This window comes from Anabrus simplex, chromosome 2 (assembly GCF_040414725.1).
Source record: "Anabrus simplex isolate iqAnaSimp1 chromosome 2, ASM4041472v1, whole genome shotgun sequence".
Taxonomy (NCBI): domain Eukaryota; kingdom Metazoa; phylum Arthropoda; class Insecta; order Orthoptera; family Tettigoniidae; genus Anabrus; species Anabrus simplex.
In genome coordinates, this window is record NC_090266.1 from 824,933,832 (window position 1) to 824,952,660 (window position 18,829).

Here is an 18,829-nt window from a genome sequence, read left to right on the forward strand (position 1 = left end):
CTCTCCTGTTGTGGCCAATTTCTTCATGGAAAACTTCGAAGAGAAAGCTCTGTCGTCGGCACCTTGCAAACCGAAGATCTGGTGGCGATTTATGGATGATACGTTCATCGTATGGACGGAAGGTGAAGACAATCTTGGTCACTTTCTGGATCACCTTAATCGCCAGCACCCTTCCATTTGTTTCACCTTGGAAATGGAATCTGACGGCAAGATACCTTTTTTGGATGTTCTCGTCACCAAGAAAGAGGATGGATCTCTAGGACACAGCGTGTATCGTAAGCCCACACACACCAATAGATATCTCCACGCAGATTCTCACCATCACCCTGCCCAAAAACATGGTATCCTTACAACTCTGACTACCAGGGCCAGGAGGATTTGTGAAGCGTCAGATCTACAAGAGGAAATTAACACCTTGAGAACCACCTTTAAGAGCAACGGTTACAGCAGAGCTTTGATCTCAAGGGTTCTGAAATCGGCACATAATCGGACGTCTGTTAAGAAAAAAGATGTAAAAGGAACTGCTTACCTACCTTACATACATAACACGACGGATCGTATTGCTAAAATCTTACGTAGGTACCATGTACGAACTGTTTTTGGAACATCAGTTAAGATTAGGCAACTCCTGCGACCAACTAAGGATAGTTTGCCTAAATTACAACAACCTGGTATCTACAGAGTTCCCTGTACTTGTGGCAAGGTTTATATTGGGCAGACTTCGAGAACGGTGTGTACTCGCATCAAAGAACATACCAGATGTATCAGACTCAACCAACCTGATAAATCAGCTGTTGCTGACCATGCCCTAACACCTGGTCATGATGTCTTGTTCCAAGAAGTGGATGTTCTTGCCCGTATAAAGCAATATCGCCCAAGAATTATCAGGGAGGCGGTTGAAATACGTAAACATCCAGATAATTTCAACCGCGATACAGGTTACAACCTCAGTGAATCATGGCTACCTATAATCAGAACCATTAGAGAGTAATGCTTTGCTGCCACTATTCATTGTCTCTAGCATGGGGCTAAAATGGCGTCCCCTTTACATCTTGGGCACCATTTGTAGCTTCCTTGTTGCTTTCTCCTAGCAACCATCAATACGTCGTTTCTCTTCTCTTTTGTCTCCTGATGAAGAAAGGCAAGGTTCCTTTTGAAACGTTGAGTGTGTTTTATAATTATTTACACGGCATAAGCCCAAAAATAGAACTCATGAATAGTTACACGGGCCGTGAAAGTCTAAATGATATTATTATTATTATTGTTATTATTATTATTATTATTATTACTACTATTATTATTATTATTATTATTATTATGGCATGTGAGGTTATGTCACAATACCTCTGCTGTATGTTTATTAATACAATTCTATTAAATGTAAGAACATGTAATTAATAGTACATAATTTATTATTACCTGTAAATATGATGTATACATCCAATGTAATGTTATGCAACACAGGGTAAGATTCTAGAAAAATGCACCTTTGTCACTTGAGTATTGCAGAATGTTCTATTCATTTGTACATAGGTTATTGGAAACTCAAGAAGATTCAAGAAAGCATGTTGTGTCATACTTTTCTGGAAGCCAGGCAAGGTATATAAAAAGGGCAGAGTTGAGTTGAGGAGTTGAGTTTAGTGAAAATCGTTAGTCGAGTTAAGTATGTGAACTCATGTTGTAGTAATTCCGTTCAAGTGGTTATGTTGTGTTGGTACATGTGATCTTGTCAAGTGTTCCGCAGTTGGTTGACATGCTAGTGTGCAGTCATTTAAGTTCAAGATGGTGATTCGTTTGATGTGCAACTATTAAGGTGTATATAATTTGTAAATAAAACAGTGTACACAATTGACAGTATCTTGTGTGTGCATCTTTGTGAATACGGTAAGCTTCATGCCTCTTGATCTTTTTTTGTCCTGGTCCTTCCTGCTATGCTCAAGAGTCCTGCATCTAAATGGCATCACTTGGTGAAAGGAAAGATCCAATCTTGGTCCAAATTTACTAGAGAAATAAAATTAAGTTTCTACCCATCTGACCTGGATTTCCAATTGAAACAGGAAATAGCCCAGTGCACTAAATGCTTAGAAGAACCTGTGGACGATTATGCTACTGGCATTCTAACCCTTTTCTCCCATCATAGTACACCAGCACCTGATAATGAAATTTTCGATACCCTCCATTGGAACCTAGCCCCTAAGTACAAACTATTTATAAAAAGAACCAAAGTGAAATGCCCAGATGACATCATTGCATTGGGACGCGAACTGGATTCAACCTTATTTCAAAACAGTTTGTACCAGCCGCCCCCTGGTCCCTCTGATTCCTTCTTTTGTGACGTGTCATGTTCCTGTATAGTCTGCGAACTTTTCTCCACTGTGCCACTGTGCCAATGGAGAGAAACATAGGTAGTCCTCGTCCCCACACTGATCCCTGCGTCCCGTAACCAATGTTGTCCAAGCTCAAGATGCACCCCGCAGGATTATTAAAGGAGGCATTTCTTGTTGGAATTATGGAAATAGGAGACACATTTCCAGAGAATACAGGACTAAGTCTTCTCATCATCATTGTATAGTTCCAGTTTTCCGGTTACTGTTGTAATTTTGTGTGGCTACTTCTAGCCGAGTGCAGCCCTTGTAAGGCAGACGCTCCGATGAGCGTGGGTGGCATCTGCCATGTGTAGGACACGGCGTGTTATTGTGGTGAAGGATAGTGTTATGTGTGCTGTGTGAGTTGAAGGGATGTTGGGGACAGCACAAACACCCAGCCCCCGGGCCAGTGGAATTAACCATTGAAGGTTAAAATCCCTGACCCGGCCAGGAATCAAACCCGGTACCCTCTAAACGGAAGGCCAGTCCGCTGACCATTCAGCCAACGAGTCAGACCCGGTTACTGTTAATGAGCCTCTTCCACTTCTTCCTGTCCATATACAACTTGTCATGGAGAACATCATCCACTGTCCATCCGCTGGCAACTAGATCAACCTTGATCATGTCCATCCATCGGATTTTAGGTCTTCCTGCAGGTCTTTTCCCCTCCACCTGTCTTTCGAAATTTATTCTGGCTGTTCTTGTAGGCTCCATCATCATCACATGCCCATACCGCCTTAGTCTAGATGTGCCGATTCTGCCTAATAGGGATGTCTTTATTCCGGTTTCTTTCCTCACCTCTTCATTTCTTAACTTGTCCATCTTGGTCTTCTGGATGGTGGATCTAAGAAATTTCATCTCTGATGCTTGCAGCCTTGATGAATCTCTTTTTGTGAGGGTGCACGCTTCAATACCATAGGTCAATATTGGTATGAAATAGCTGTTAAACATCATCAGTTTGGCCGGTTTTGGAATAATGTCATCCCATAGAAGTGTTCTTACTTGTTGGTAGAAACTGGATCCCTTTTTGCACCCTGTTTGCAATTTCCTTTTTTGACCAAATTATCACTGGAGATTACACATCCAAGGTAAGGAAAACCATCCACACACTCTAGCTGGTGCTCTCCTAGTTTTACACTTGCTGGGCGCCCTTCTCTGTTGACTGCCATCACCACTGTCTTGGTCTCGCTGATGTTGAGGTTATATATAAGTAATCAATGTGGTTTACTTGGTGTAAACTGTAATTTTTGTCCCCGGTTAAAACTCCGTCAGGAAAACTGAATAGAGGCCAACGTGACAACCTGGCGATGGCCAAGTCTGGAAGCAGAAATGGTAAAGTCTGTGAGCTATCTTCTCATTCTCCATGGGCCCTCTCTTTGCGTTATTGGACTCTGGTGAAAAGTCCTCCTTTAACAACCAATCCTTTCTGAAGGATATGAAATTCAAACACCTTCCGGGAATAGATTACTGACTGGTCTACACTTCTGCCGATGCCGTAATATATCTACTGTGAACTAAGTCAAATGCTACTTGAAAATCCACAACATGACTTTGGACTGGGCCATCAACATAGTCCCCAGTTTGTCCGTACCTATCATTCTTGGCACAGACTTCATGTACTCAACTGGCTTATCGAATAATTTTATATTTCACACCTTTGCCTTCCGTTTTACCTTGAAGGAAGATTTTCCCTTTGAAACGCTGTCTGGAAACACATTAATCTGTTCCGTGTCCAATAATGGTTTGCCATCACCCTTATGTATCATCTCCGAGGAGCAACTTTCCATTTTGAACAGTCTTCTGGAGAACTTTCCTAATGTACTGACTCCCGACTTGAGTTGTGCTAATAACTTCACATATCGGATTGAGCTTCAGGGCGATATTCCGGTTAGGTCGCCCCTTTCCTCTGCCCACACCCAAAACTGTCCGCAATGAGAAAATTGGTCAATGATCTCACCAAAGGAGTAGTTAGCCCATCAAAGTCTTCTTTCAGTTGCCCCGCCTTTTTGGTTCCTAAAAAGGACGATCAATACAGATTAACAACTGACTATAAGGCTTTGAATCGTAATGTGGTTTTTGATAGTTTTCCCTTTCCAACAACAGAGAGTGCATTCCAACACTTCGGAGGGGCCAAGTTATTTAGCGTCTTTGACCTAAATTCGGGCTATTACCAAATTTTGTTAGAACACCAGTGTCGTCATTATACCCCTTTGGTCTCTTCCAATAAGGTGCCCATGGAAATATCAATTGAAGGGCAGGCACTTAGTCGCATCCTCAACTCTGTGTTTGGAGATCTGAAGTTCTCATGCAATTTTTTAATATCTGGATGATTTGGTGATTTACTCACATACGTTTGAAGATCACATGATTCATCTACAGGAAGGTCTTGCTCATTTGAAGAAACATGGGTTCACCGTTAAACCTAACAAGATTTCTTTGTGTTCCCGATGTATACATTCTTAGGGCATGTCATCTCTGACCGAGGCATCTGTGTGAGCCCCAAAAGGGTAAAGTGTATCAAGGAATTCCATAGAGCCAAGAATGTCTGTGGGATAAGGAGATTCCTTGGAATGGTTGGTTTTTACGCCAGATTCGTACCAATTTTATAACATTTCGGCCCCCTTAAACCTACTCAAAAGGAAAAATGTCCCTTTCAAATGGAGTGATCCCAAAGTAGTAGTCTTCTCCATATTGAAGGATGTCCTACGCGAAGACCCCATTCTGCATAGTCCTGATTTCTCGAAGAATTTTGTCTTGCAGTGTGATGCAGTTCTGCCCTTTTTGTACTTTCTTCTTTGACTTAAGTCATTATTGAGGAGCTTCTTTTTTATTCTCTGTGGTGTGTTATACATTATATTGGAATAATACTGAAATATATCATCTGCGAGGTAATCAGGATGTTAAGACAATCTTTTTCTCCTGATGAAAAATTATGGAGACCCTAGCCCATCTTTGGTACTGAAGTATGCAAATTGTATTATCTCATGAAGATCGCTAGGAAGGCGATATGTTTATAACCTCCACACACAATTATTTGTGAGTACTCTCTAAAAGAATACATGATCTGTCTTTCTTTCCCTTGTTATGAATTTATGTATCTTCCATTAAAAACCTTTGATTCTTAATACACTCATGTTTAAGTCTTATCTCCTTCTTTCCTTTGCTGGTAGTAAGGTTGGTTTAATTGGGTGTATACTACATAGGACAGAAGGAGCCAAACTTCGAACAGTTTCTTGTTTGCTACGATCAATGATTTATCGGACCTGAATACTTTTCTATCACATTGCCCCTCTGCGTACTAGACTCTGCTATCTTATAATTTATCGGCTTGTATTATCCCGATCTCTTCATTTGCGTTTTTCTCAGTGTTATCTCTGCTGTTTGGTAATGTTGTGATTGCAGTAACCAAAAGGTGGGGTGTAACAACTCATATAGATTTCAAAAAGTAATATGTATGGATTCATTTCATGCCTGAAGGCATAACAGTTACAACTACTCTGCATGTGGCAACGATGTTTTACGAGCTCCTTAACTCTTACAGTGCCAAGATGCCGATGCATCGGCACGTACATTCTGTACGAAAAATGCCAGGATGCCGATTCCATCGGCACCCTCTTATAAGTGGTGTAGTTATGTAGTAAGGCGCTGGATTGCATCACAAATCAAGTAGAAAGAAGGTAGAATGTTTGTAATTCCTTCTTATGTCATTAGATGGCACTGACATAGCTTCATTTTTGCTACTTTACTCGTCGATTGCGAGTGTATGATCTGTGAGCGCTTGACATCTATGATCCAATATGGCAGCCTCCTTGTTTGTTTATGTCCACTTGTTGTGACTTGTTTTCAATAATTTTACGTTCTAATTGACGCATTTGAGTTATTTATCGTAATATATTAATTTTGTTATTATTTCTACTGCAGTTATAATTACCTAGCAATTTATTTAGGTCGTAGTAAAGTTGTAAATAGTACAATTATCACAACAAGGCATGTCGTCACGTAGGCCTAATTCGGGAGAAGAAAATGAGGAACTTTTGGGTTACTTTGAAGATGTAAGCGACTCTAATTTTATCGAAAGTGTTGATTATGATATTTTTGGGGTCTTCAGGTAGCGCACCAGAGAATGATGGAGCCGTACCGTTGGCTAATTGGCTTACAACATTTCGTGCAATGTCAAAGAGTTATAGTGACAGTGCTAATGAAAATGACAGTGACAGTGAATTACATGATTCTTGGACTGAATGCATATTCCCTGAAAGTAATGTTGTCCATCCCCACCATTTTTATCAAATCCCAGGGCCTAAACACGTAGTCCTACCTCAATCTGATGCTCCGCCTATAAAATATTTCAATCTTTTTTTTACACTTTCATTTCTGACACTATTAGTTGATTTTGTATGCTGTTCTGATCTTCTGAACTGTTCTGTAGTAACAAATACTGCTGCTAGACACAGTTCTCTTAAATGATAACTATTACTCTCCCAAAATTCATAAAATATTCAATCGTTGACAGGTTACACTGTTCGTGTCTATCTCTCCACATGTTCAATGTTTTCGGAAATTAGTTTATAAATTGTATAGTAGACCTACATTAACAACATAAATTGGTATATATGATCCCAGATATGAGTTAAGATTAAATATCTTCACTTAGTCACTTTGGGTTTAGTATAAAATGTGCTAATTAATTTCAAAATATGTTTTTCCTTTTTTTAAATAATAATTAATAATATTTTTGTGCACATTATTCCACGAAATTTTGTTTTTTGAAATGCAAGTCACATGTTTATATTCCTTGGAGTATATCAAGCTCACATACCAAATTTTACCTCCATATCTTTTAAACCGACACGTGAATAAAATATTTTATACAGTGATGCAAAATCCATTGAAACATGCTTGGCATTCTATGCATATGATGACCTATTATGGGTCGGCATCCAAAAGGTTAATAACATTTAAGAATATGGAAACAGAATATTGACATCTTTAACATTAGAAGTCATTTTACCGGGCGAGTTGGTCGTGCTGTTAGAGGCGCGTGGTTATGAGCTTGCATCGGGGAGATAGTGGGTTCGAATCCCACTGTTGGCAGCCTGAAGATGGTTTTCCGTGGTTTCCCATTGTCACACCAAGCAAATGCTGGGGCTGTACCTTAAATAAGGCCACAGCCGCTTCCTTCCAACTTCTAGGCCTTTCCTACCCCATCGTCGCCATAAGACCTATCTGTGTCAGTGCAACATAAAGCCACTAGCAGCAAAAAAAAAAGTCATTTTGGTGACTGTGATGTTATAAAACCCCATAGAGGCTGTGTGAGTAACTGAGCACAGGATAGATTAGACATGAGATCTCAGCACATTTGATTGTGGCCAGATTGTAGGAACATTTTCCAAAGTTGTGCCACAGTGTCAAGAGTATACCATAGGTATGTGGATTTGGGTAAAACCACTGCCACCAGAGTGAACTGCTCTGGTGTACACGTTGCTGATGACAGAGGTTGACTAGCTGGAAGTGTCCCAGTGCAGCAGATCACTTGATTATCAACGCTGGACAACAACAAAGTGGCAGAGGCCATACCATTCAGAAGAATGTCTTCGCAATGTGAATCAAAGCCACTGCCTCACCAGCTAATGTTACATCATGTCTATCCATTTGTTTGTCTCCAGCAGCCTGCGGGATACCTGTACCTACAACAAGACCAGCCCATTGCTCCTAACAGTGACAGATTGATTCAATGATTACTCCGTGGACAAGACGACGCTTACCTGACTACCAAAGTCACCTACCCTATCTCATTCATATTAAACATAACTGGAATGCCATCAAGATGGATGTGTGCACCCGATCTCATCTCCGATAAATCCCTGTGCACTAATGGGAGGCAATGAAGAGGTCAATGAGTCGGTATGACGCTCCAACACTTCCAGTTTCTTATGAAATCTACACCATGCCACACTGCCAACATCATCAGATTGAAAAGGGGTGAAGCAGACTACCACCCAAGTATCTCTAATTCAATTGCTCATAGGATATATGGAGAGAGAGAAAATTCAACCCAAACCGGAATAGTGAAATCCCAATAATGCACAGTTCAAACACATGGCTAAAGGTGAACAAGCTGTGATTTAGGCTTGCTTAATGTTCTTTAAATATAACCAGTATTTTAACCATAGTAATGACTTACACCAAGTCCAATTTTACAATTATAATTACTTGCCTCCACACTGTCCAACTTCCTGAGTTCATCTTCTTGGCGATAAATGTCACGGAGTAGTTCTGGTACTGCTGAGGTAGTAATGTGTAATCTTGGCACACCAGCCTGAGGATGAATCCAGAACTCTCGCTGGAGTCCCATGCGACTCTCCTTTTCCTTCAAGTCGTCAACAGGAGGGTTTTCTTCTCGCCTTTTCCTTTCGAGCATTTCATACTGAAACCACAAAATGCAGCAAAACAATGATGTAATACATAATAAATTTCAAACTAAAAATATATAAAATATTTATCATCAGCCCAATAGCAGCTATTATTTATTTATTACGCTAATTATATTACTAACACTTCAATACAACAGTGTACTTTTTCTGCACTTCTTAAGCCGCGTATCGACTGCATGCGGCTGCCACGCGCGGCAATGTTCGTTGCTTTGCCTCGCGAAGTCGATACCATGTTGCCTCCCACGGCAAAACGAACACTGCCACGCTCAAACTTGGCGCGGGTCGAGCCAAATCGGAGCAGTCTTTTGTCCTGTGGCAAAGGGATTTCAGTGCGCTGTGTTTGTTCAGTTGAGACGGGTGTTGGGGTGGTTCTACCGCGGCGAAATGGAGACTTAAATTCGTATAGCTCTGATACAACTGCATAAATGTAGAGAGAACTTGTGGAATCCTAAAAGTGCTAGTTATCACAACAAAAGTATGTGCGAGGACGCCTGGAAGGACATAGGTGAGGAAATTAAAATGGCAGTCCAAGAGTTTAAGAAGAAAATTACAACTCTATTGGCGTCATACACAAGAGAAAAGTCCCGGATAAAGAAGTCTCTCATAACTGGTTCTGGTACATACATATTTATATAACTGACTGTCAGTATACCAGTCGTGTTATATGCAATTATGCTAATGCACTAATCCTGTGTTGTTTATTTACAGATGCAGATATTGTTTACGTATCCAAGTGGTTTGCTTTCAAGGAATTCGACTTCATGACCGACAAAAATACACCCAACGATACTGTGGATACTTTGTGTGATGTACGTATCTTCTTCATTACAATACGTATGCACGTGAAGTACTCAGAGTGTTCGCGCGAGAACTGAGGACCCAGTGTCCATCACCTGCCGCGCGTGGCTGCTGCGCTCGACTCTGGCATCACAAACATGGTGTTACGCATAACACAAACGAATTAGTTTGCCGTGCTCGAACAGATACGCGCAGCAGCCGCGCGCAGTCGATACCCAGCTTTAAAGGTGCAGTTTGCATTGAGGATCAAATAATTACTAACAAAAGTAAATAAACACATACTACAACAAAATCTTTCTACTCCAAACTGGTGAAAGATGGAATAGAAAAGTATTTCAAGTCATCTACATCATCTCAAGGATGAAATGGAGAATGAGACCCCCTTCATTGCACTCATGATATAGCCATTAGCCTGCAACAATGTAAAAAGATGTCCATTTTCCACATAATGAGACAATGTTGATACACCTTCATGGTTCAATTTACGGTGGATAGATGGCATTCACTCAAAAATAAAAATCTGAGAGTGGACGTCTCACTATTCAAGGGCATACTCAAGTCCCAAGCCCATATGATATAGTACCATGCGGATTAATCAGAACAATGTTTTTTTTTTTTTTTTTTTTTTCACAATGGTTGACAACAGTGTGCTCCACATTGCTTGTTCTTAGATCCCATCTTCTCTATGCACTGTTTACATTGTTATTCATTGGTATTTAATCTGTGTGACAATTGTTTCAGGTTAAAAGCGTATTTACTTCGATGTATATCATGTTTGCGGAATTTTGATATTTCCTTGTGTTATTGGTAATACCTATGTCTTTAATGGATACGACTCCCAGAAAGCATAATGGAATTGTAACATTATCTCTGAATACTTCCATGACACAAAGAGAGTGCATCATTCAAGGTTAAGAATTTCATAACTGTTCTGTATTGAACTGAGAATTACAATAAAATAAGGTATATTTAAGGATCCACCTTTTCAATACAATACAGTTTTGCTGTGCAACATGCTTTTTTATGGTGCCAGTTTCAACACTATTTTGTGTTATCATCAGCCGATCAATTAAAGAGAGCAAGTAAACAAAAACACAAGGCAACATACACACACATGACACAAGAAATAACAAGAGTTACACTTAAAAATAAAATAGTCCTAGGTAAGAGTCCACATTAAAATTAAAAACATTTTTCTTCATAATGTACAAAATTTTCTCTCCTCATAATTTAACGTATTTCAGTTAGAAATATTAGTCATTTTTATCTTGATGTAAAGAGGAAAGCCAGGTATTAATGCTAAGGCTTAACTAAGCATATTTTAAAACAATGAGCTGACACATTTAAATCTTTATAGTTATTGTCTTGTTACGACAGAATAAAAGTGGAACACTGATGTGAGAGTTAATATGAGGTGCAGCATTGAATGCAGTTGACATTTTTCTTCATAATGTAAGAAATTTTTCTTCGTAATGTAACATATATGAGTAAGATATATTAGTCTTTTTAATCTTGATGTAAAGAGGAAAGCCAGGTATTTTGTTGTAACATTACAAAATTATAAAGACAGACAGAAAAACTCACAAAGTTTTCTTTATCAGCCTACAAGTGCTCGATATCTCCTCTATGAGTGACTCTATACACATCAACTCTATAGTCAAGTTCGTCCCACACCCCACGTAGAACGTCGCTGTCAATTTGACCAAAGGTGTTGATGATGCGGGCCCGCAGTTCTGTTAGATCAGCTGATAATGGTGGCGTAAAAACCGAGTCTTTCACATAACCCCATACGAAGAAGTCGCAAGGGGTAAGGTCAGGAAACATTGAGGCCATGACATGAGGGCGTGATATTCATTCCCGATACGACCGATCCAACTTTCTGGATGTCTGCTGTTCAGAAAGTCACAAATATCAACTTGGAAATGAGGTGTAGCACCATCCTCTTGGTAGATGAAGTTCATGCTATTGGTCTCCAACTGTGGCATGAGACAATTCTCCAGCATATCCAGGTAGATGTGCCCTTTAATGGATTTTTCAGTGAAGAAGAAGGGACCATAAACTTTTAATTTCGAGATGGCACAGAAAACATTGAGCTTGAGAGAGTCACAAGCATACTGTACACACGTACAGGGATTTTCAGTCCCCCAAATTCGTACATTGTGCCTGTTATCTCTACCACTCAGAAAAAATGCTGCCTCATCACTGAAGACAAGGTTGTCACAAAATTCGTTATCTTCCATACGCTCCTGAAAACTTGTACAAAAATCAACACGGTTCACTTTGTCAGCCAGCGACAATGCTTAGAGCAGATGCAAATGGTAAGGGCGCAACTGCAATCTTTCCCATGCGACTTCCCAAATGGTCGCACGAGGCATGTTCATTTCCCTACTCACTCGACGAGTTGACTTTTGCGGGCTACATTCAAAACTGGGTCGCACACGCTCAAGCGTTTCTTCAGGCACACTAGGCTGGCCTAATGTTTTTCCCTTGCACAGACATCCCGTGGTTGTGAAATGTTGATACCTTCGGCAAACGGAGTTGGCACTGGGTGGACCTTTCCGATACTTTGTTCTAAAGTTTCGTCACATGGTTGTCACAGATTAGCTGGAATGAAATTCCAGAACAGCATACACGTTTTCACTGTTAGTCGCCATCTTTGCAACTGTTGGAGTCGGTCCTTAAGTAGAGGACGCAACATGTCTGCCGGATGTTGCAACTGTTGCGCTCTCGCGGGCGTTGGGGGAAGCACAATGTATGGAGGGCTATTCAAACAAAACTTCGAGGGATACTTGCCTTACAACATCAAACACCATCACCATATCTCTAATAATATGGCTAGAAATAAATGACAAAACCGCTCAAATCATTTGTGCGCACCCTGTATATGTTAAAACATTGAGTTGACACATTTAAATCTTTATAGTTGTTGTCTTGTTATGAGAGAATAAAAGTAGAACACTGATGTGAGAGTTAATATGAGGTGTCATATGCTATAAACTCGCAAGTCTTGCACTTGTAGAAAATATGAACTTAGAGACATATAATTTTAACACAATTTCATGTTGTTAATATGGTTTTAAATTGTGATCAATTTGATGTTGATAAACTTATATGATTGTCCATTTTTTCACAAACTTATATCAGCTGATGATGACGTAGAGGGGTGTCGAAACCAGTACTGATTGAAATATATGTTGTAATTACATCCAAGCAACAATTTTTTATGTACTAAATAAGGTGGACCCAAATTATAATAAAAGCTGAAATCTCCAAGAGACAGACATCAGCATACAATAGGACTAAACGTCGCACACTTCAAGCAGGAGAACCAGCTGCTCACCACATTTCCACTACTCAACACCAACAAGACCCCTCTTATGACAAACCAGCCATAAAATAGACTTCTTCAAGTCACACGATTTTCTCTGTCCTAGCTAATCACAATCTTCCGTATCTGTCACATGTGGCACACCGTTTTCGCTCAACTTTGACGCACTGACTCCTTGAAAACTGTTGGGAGACACATGTCATTTTGGGCAAACCAACATCTTGCACAACTTTCTCTATATTTAGTTTTCTTGCTTAACCAAGATTTCCCACTTTCGGCTACAGAATGCCACTAGTTTAATACAGAGTTCTTACAAAGTCTAAATAATGATTTTTATACATCAATAAATACATACAGTATTCCTACAATGAAATACATGATACAGACAATACAAAATAAATACCTAACCTATAACTTGGCGTAAATATTGCCATAAATACAAAACTAACTTGACGTGGGGTTGAAATTTTGTACGATTACAGGATGGAGAAGAATAAATTGAGATTGTTTGGACATGTTATGAGGATGCAGGAGGGAAGGATACCAAAACAAGTGTTGTGAGGACAAGATAGAAAGAAAGAGGGCCAGAGGGAGGCCTAGAGCAAGAAGGATGGACTCTGAAGAAAGTATAAGAAAAGAAGACTGGACTGGAATACAATTACTGAAGAGGAGTGGTGGAAAGAGAGGCATCGGTGGAGAATTGCCATTTACACCCCGACCCCAAGCTGGACAAGGGGAAATTAAAATAATGGAGATGATGAGATTCGATTGTATAACAAAAATCATGTGTTTAAGTAAGAGAAAATGTTTACCAAACATAAAATAGGAATTTAAAACCTGCACTGTAGTACTGTGGTTGTGAGTGTGTCTTAGGTAGAATTTTTTTAAATGTTAATTTTTCATATTTCTTCCTGCTGTTAATTACCATTATAGGATCCCTTTCTCATACATTGTCGTAAGGTTATGGGTCATTGCTTAATTGTTAGGTTTGGTCATGAAAGAATTTCCACTTTGGAATCGGGATAATGTTATTCATTAATTTGTTTTTGGGTGTAATTTACAAGCTAGTAGCAGAGATACAAGCGAGAGATACGTTCTACCAGAATGTAATGAAAGTGGTGTTGAACACAGAAATTCCTATGAAATATAAAATGATAATGTACAAGATGTACTATACCCCTGTATTAACGTATCCATCAGACTTGGACTGTGACAGCAAGAAATGAGAGTAAAATTCAGGCCAGTGTGATCAAGTTCCTGAGGAGCAATCTCTGAAATACATATATGGATAAATCAACAAACGACGGTTCAATTGAGCGAATTTGAATGTTGAATAATTCTAAGAACAAGAGTTTTTGTTGTATTAATTTTTACTCACAAAACTGACTACAATTTTCCCAATTTCACTACATAGTCAATAATGTTATTGACTTTATGTCTCACTAACTACTTTGACGGTTTTCAGAGACGCTGAGGTGCCAGAATTTACTCCCACAGGAGTTCTTTTACGTGCCAGTAAATCTACTGACATGAGGCTGACGTATTTGAGCACCTTGAAATACCACCGGTCTAAGCCAGGATCGAACCTGCCAAGTTGGGGTCAGAAGGCCAGCACCTCAACCGTCTGAGCCACTCAGCCCAGCTAACTACATAGCGATGTAAGATAAAGAAAGAGTTGACTGTGGTTAAGTCAAGATCATGGAATTGTTGCCTAATGAGTTTGGATTGTAAATAAGTTTTTTTTTGTTGTTGTTGTTTTTCTTCAAAAGGTAATGGACTGTAATTTTACACAGAGTAAAATAGCAGCTTGAAATAAGCTGATATCAGGATGACCAGTTTGAGTTGCGATGGAATTAGATTTCCTTTGAGCATGGAATTGAGTGTTGCTTTTAGTTATGAGATTTAGGTCAGGGAGGATAATCGGATAGCCAAGATTATGGAATTGTGCGTATTATGATTATTTCCAGTGAAAAATTCTTAAATGGTATTATGGATCATCCCAGTTTAATCTTCGGTGTTTCCACAGAGGTGTGTCTGGAATTGTAACAAAATCTCACCGAATTTCATTTAAGAATTAATTGAGGGTTGTTCTATGTTTTTTTTTCAGTTCGTCTAAAGCTGCGGATATTTATGTCTATGTGCAGGAGATATAATTCTACTCAATTGAAACATGTGATGTAGAGTCATGAGTGTTGACATAAGACTTGAAAGACTATGTCACGCATCAAGTAACTCTAGATTTTTTTTATTTTTTATATTCACATCTAGTGTTTTATTTAAATAAATGTTATGTCTTTCATTTCTTGTGTCATTGGCCTGCTTTCCTTGCAAAGCCATCAATTTAAAATACATTGGAAAATCCATTGTTGCTGCTCACAAACGCAACACCCCTGGATACCTCATGACCATCGACTGGGTAGAGGGTTGTTTCGGGGCATATATAGATACTTCACTTAATGGATATTTCAGTACATACCTTGTAGCCATTGTATTCCAAATAGTACACTTACATTAGATACACAAAAAATTTGTATCTCATAAGGATGAGGTGTCACAACCTGCCTTATAATTGGATCGCAGCCACTTGCTCAGTGTATCCCTGATCTAACATTGACACACGCATTCTTTCCTCTTTAGTCCAGGACCTCCCACCTCCTAGCAATCATCTACTCGTACAGCAGTTGGTCTGTAGGTTTCTCCAGGGTCCCCAGACATCACGAAACATTTATAAAATGTCACCAATTTAACCTGACGTAGATATTATTTTATCAGACGGCCAAGCGTCTGAACTACTTGATGAGTAGAGAATTCCACTTCCTGCCTGAAGCAGCCTTTATCTCTCATCGCCACATGGAGTTAATGTCCTCAAAAGTCGCCTGGTAACCACGTTCTACTAGACATTACTACCGGCTGCTTACAATCAATGAGATCTAATTTGAACAACATAAATTCCTACTTTCCTGATTGGCTACTGAAATTTCTATATGCAAGGCACTTAGTGCTACCCAATTATTTAATGCTGATTGGCTATCTATTTTAACCTGTGTGTCCGAACAGCAGCTTAGGTTTCAAGATTGTGTGAAGCAAAACATCCTGGTATCTCCAACCTACTTTTGCCGGGCTGAGTGGCTCAGACGGTTAAGGCGCTGGCCTTTTAACCCCAACTTGGCAGGTTCGATCCTGGCTCAGTCCAGTGGTATTTGAAGGTGCTCAAATACGACAGCCCCGTGTCGGTAGATTTACTGGCACGTAAAAGAACTCCTGCGGGACTAAATTCCAGCACCTCGGCGTCTCCGAAGACCTTGAAAAGTAGTTAGTGGGACGTAAAACAAATAACATTATTATTATTATTATTATTATTATTATTATTATTATTATTATTATTATTATTATTATTATTATTATTATTATTATTCCAACCTACTTTAACCCTCCTTCTCGATTTAGCCACTGTTCCCTAAGTTACACAATCTTGCGTAATCTTGCCTGACATTGCCACGTATACAGATTTCAACAAATGTTATAAACCATAAAAAATGTACATCAGACTATTACATTCTCCCTTTGTGCTCAATTAAAAGGCATGCTCATAATATCATACTATTACATCTTACCTTTGATTAATTAAATTACATTATTTTAATCAATTTACATTTTCTCAATTAAATTGTGGAGTTTGATTATTCACTAAATCAGGGGGTCAAACCACCATATGGTTACAGTATATGTGTAAAACTTAAATCAAACTAGCATTCATGAATTATTATTTTTAAACAATATAACATACCTTTCGCCGTGCTTCATCAAATAAAATGACAATTTTTTCCCGTGCAGTTAACACTGTATTAGATGCCATTATACTTCTCATGTAATAGTACACCGCATCCAGTTTCCTCCGCTGCAAAGATTATACAATGCCATAATCAAATTTGTAATATGAGAGAAAACAAGGAAATTAGCATACACAACAATTGACAAATATGAGTACCCTAATCACAACATGAATTTATTCACACATTCGCTTTTGGTGATGATGCTTGTTGTTTAAAGGGGCCTAACATCTAGGTCATCGGCCCAATTCAATTTTGGATTTACTCATTTATAAAAATGCACCTAAATGAATGAAAGAACTGAGTGAAAGTTAAAATAAATAAATAAATAAATAAATAAATAAATAAATAAATAAATAAATAAATAAATAAATATTTTTTTGCTAGGGGCTTTACGTCGCACCGACACAGATAGGTCTTATGGCGACGATGGGATAGGAAAGGCCTAGGAGTTGGAAGGAAGCGGCCGTGGCCTTAATTAAGGTACAGCCCCAGCATTTGCCTGGTGTGAAAATGGGAAACCACGAAAAACCATTTTCAGGGCTGCCAATAGTGGGATTCGAACCTACTATCTCCCGGATGCAAGCTCACAGCCGCTCGCCTCTACACGCACGGCCAACTCGCCCGGTAGATAGATAGATATATACATAGATAGATAGATAGATAGATAGATAGATAAATAAATAGATAAATAAATAAATAAACAAATAGAAAATATTCTGTAATGAGTGGTTGTAAAACACATGTGCTTATGAATTTAGCCATTACTTGCAAGGAATAATCTTGCAGTATTACCAATCAGCCCATCAGTTACAATCCAGAGAAAATCCACCATACAACACTTGCAAGACAGAATGTTAGCACCACGTGTTATAAGCTTGCACTCGGGAGATGGTAGATTTAAACTCCACAGTCAGCAGCCCTGAATATGGTTTTCTGTGGTTTCCGATTTTCACAGCAAAGCAATGATTTCATTAACAATATCTTTCCTCTCTCAACTCTTTCCTGTCCTAGCACCTTCCTATCCCAGTGTTGCTGAGAACCTACCTGTGATAGTACGATGTTAATCAAACAAAAAGAAAAAACACACGGTATGTCAATATAACCGTAAAAAAGTCAACAATGTGTAAGAAAGAATGTGTACGAGCTATTAAAAACTAACAGTTTCTCACCCATAGGGTGAACCAATCCTTCCCCACCATATGCGTCCCCATCTCAGGAACAAGTTTGGCTCCATGCAGGAAGGCTCCCCTCTGCTACTCTTCCTGCCAAAGTAATCTGTGAACGCTAAGTTTCTGTGTATGTTTAACATGTTGCTATCATTTTTAGAAAATGTAACAACATAACAGTGACATGTTGGCAGACTTGACAAATGCTCCTGTGATGATAATGTTCTTATATGATGTAAAAGAACAAGTCATATTGGTTTCTTACACACCAAGATCGATGAACTTACAATTCTGGTTTCAATTATAAATCATTAAAAGGCAGAAAGAGAAGGAAGGAACACTTGAGATCCTTCTTATGTACAACCAGACCAAAGGGGGTGTTGACACATTTGATAAAATGTACTAGAACATGGACTATGAGAGGAAAACCAGAAGGTAGTGTATGTGCAAATTCTATAACATCTTTAATATGGCATCGATTAACTCATACATAATTTTCACCCATCAGTACTTGAGACAAAACCTAGACAGAAAAGTGATATCTTAAATGAACTTCATGTTAATACTAGACTTGACGCTTGGAGCTTCGGCAAAGGAGAAAGAGACTGGCTGAGAAAGGCTTATCACACCATCTAAGTGGATTGTGATATTGACGAGATAGAACAGGAAGAAGCTAAAGTCCAGCAGAACAGACCATAAGAGGAATCCAAAGACAATCGTTTAAGTGACAAGATGGACAGCCTCCCCTGTAATTTGTCTACCCCTCTTTCACCTACTGGGTGTATCTAAATTATATCGGCAAAAAAAAACAACAGGGATGCTCTTTGTGTTATATAATGAATGGTGGTGCAATTGGACTGGTGGAGAACATTTTTCTTTTCAAAAAAATGAGGTTATTTTGTTA

The 18,829-nt window shown here is 39.1% G+C and overlaps 1 protein-coding gene across 1 annotated transcript in view; it reads right to left on the minus strand.

The window, feature by feature from the left end:
- Positions 1-18,829, minus strand: part of LOC136864483 (telomerase-binding protein EST1A) — a 616,383-nt gene that overhangs the window by 355,016 nt on the left and 242,538 nt on the right. Inside the window, exons 13-14 of the mRNA XM_067141513.2 lie at positions 16,714-16,824; positions 8,584-8,793 (exon numbers count right to left, since the gene is read on the minus strand). Coding sequence (XP_066997614.2) covers positions 8,584-8,793; positions 16,714-16,824 — 321 coding nt within the window. The remainder of the gene's footprint in view (positions 1-8,583; positions 8,794-16,713; positions 16,825-18,829) is intronic.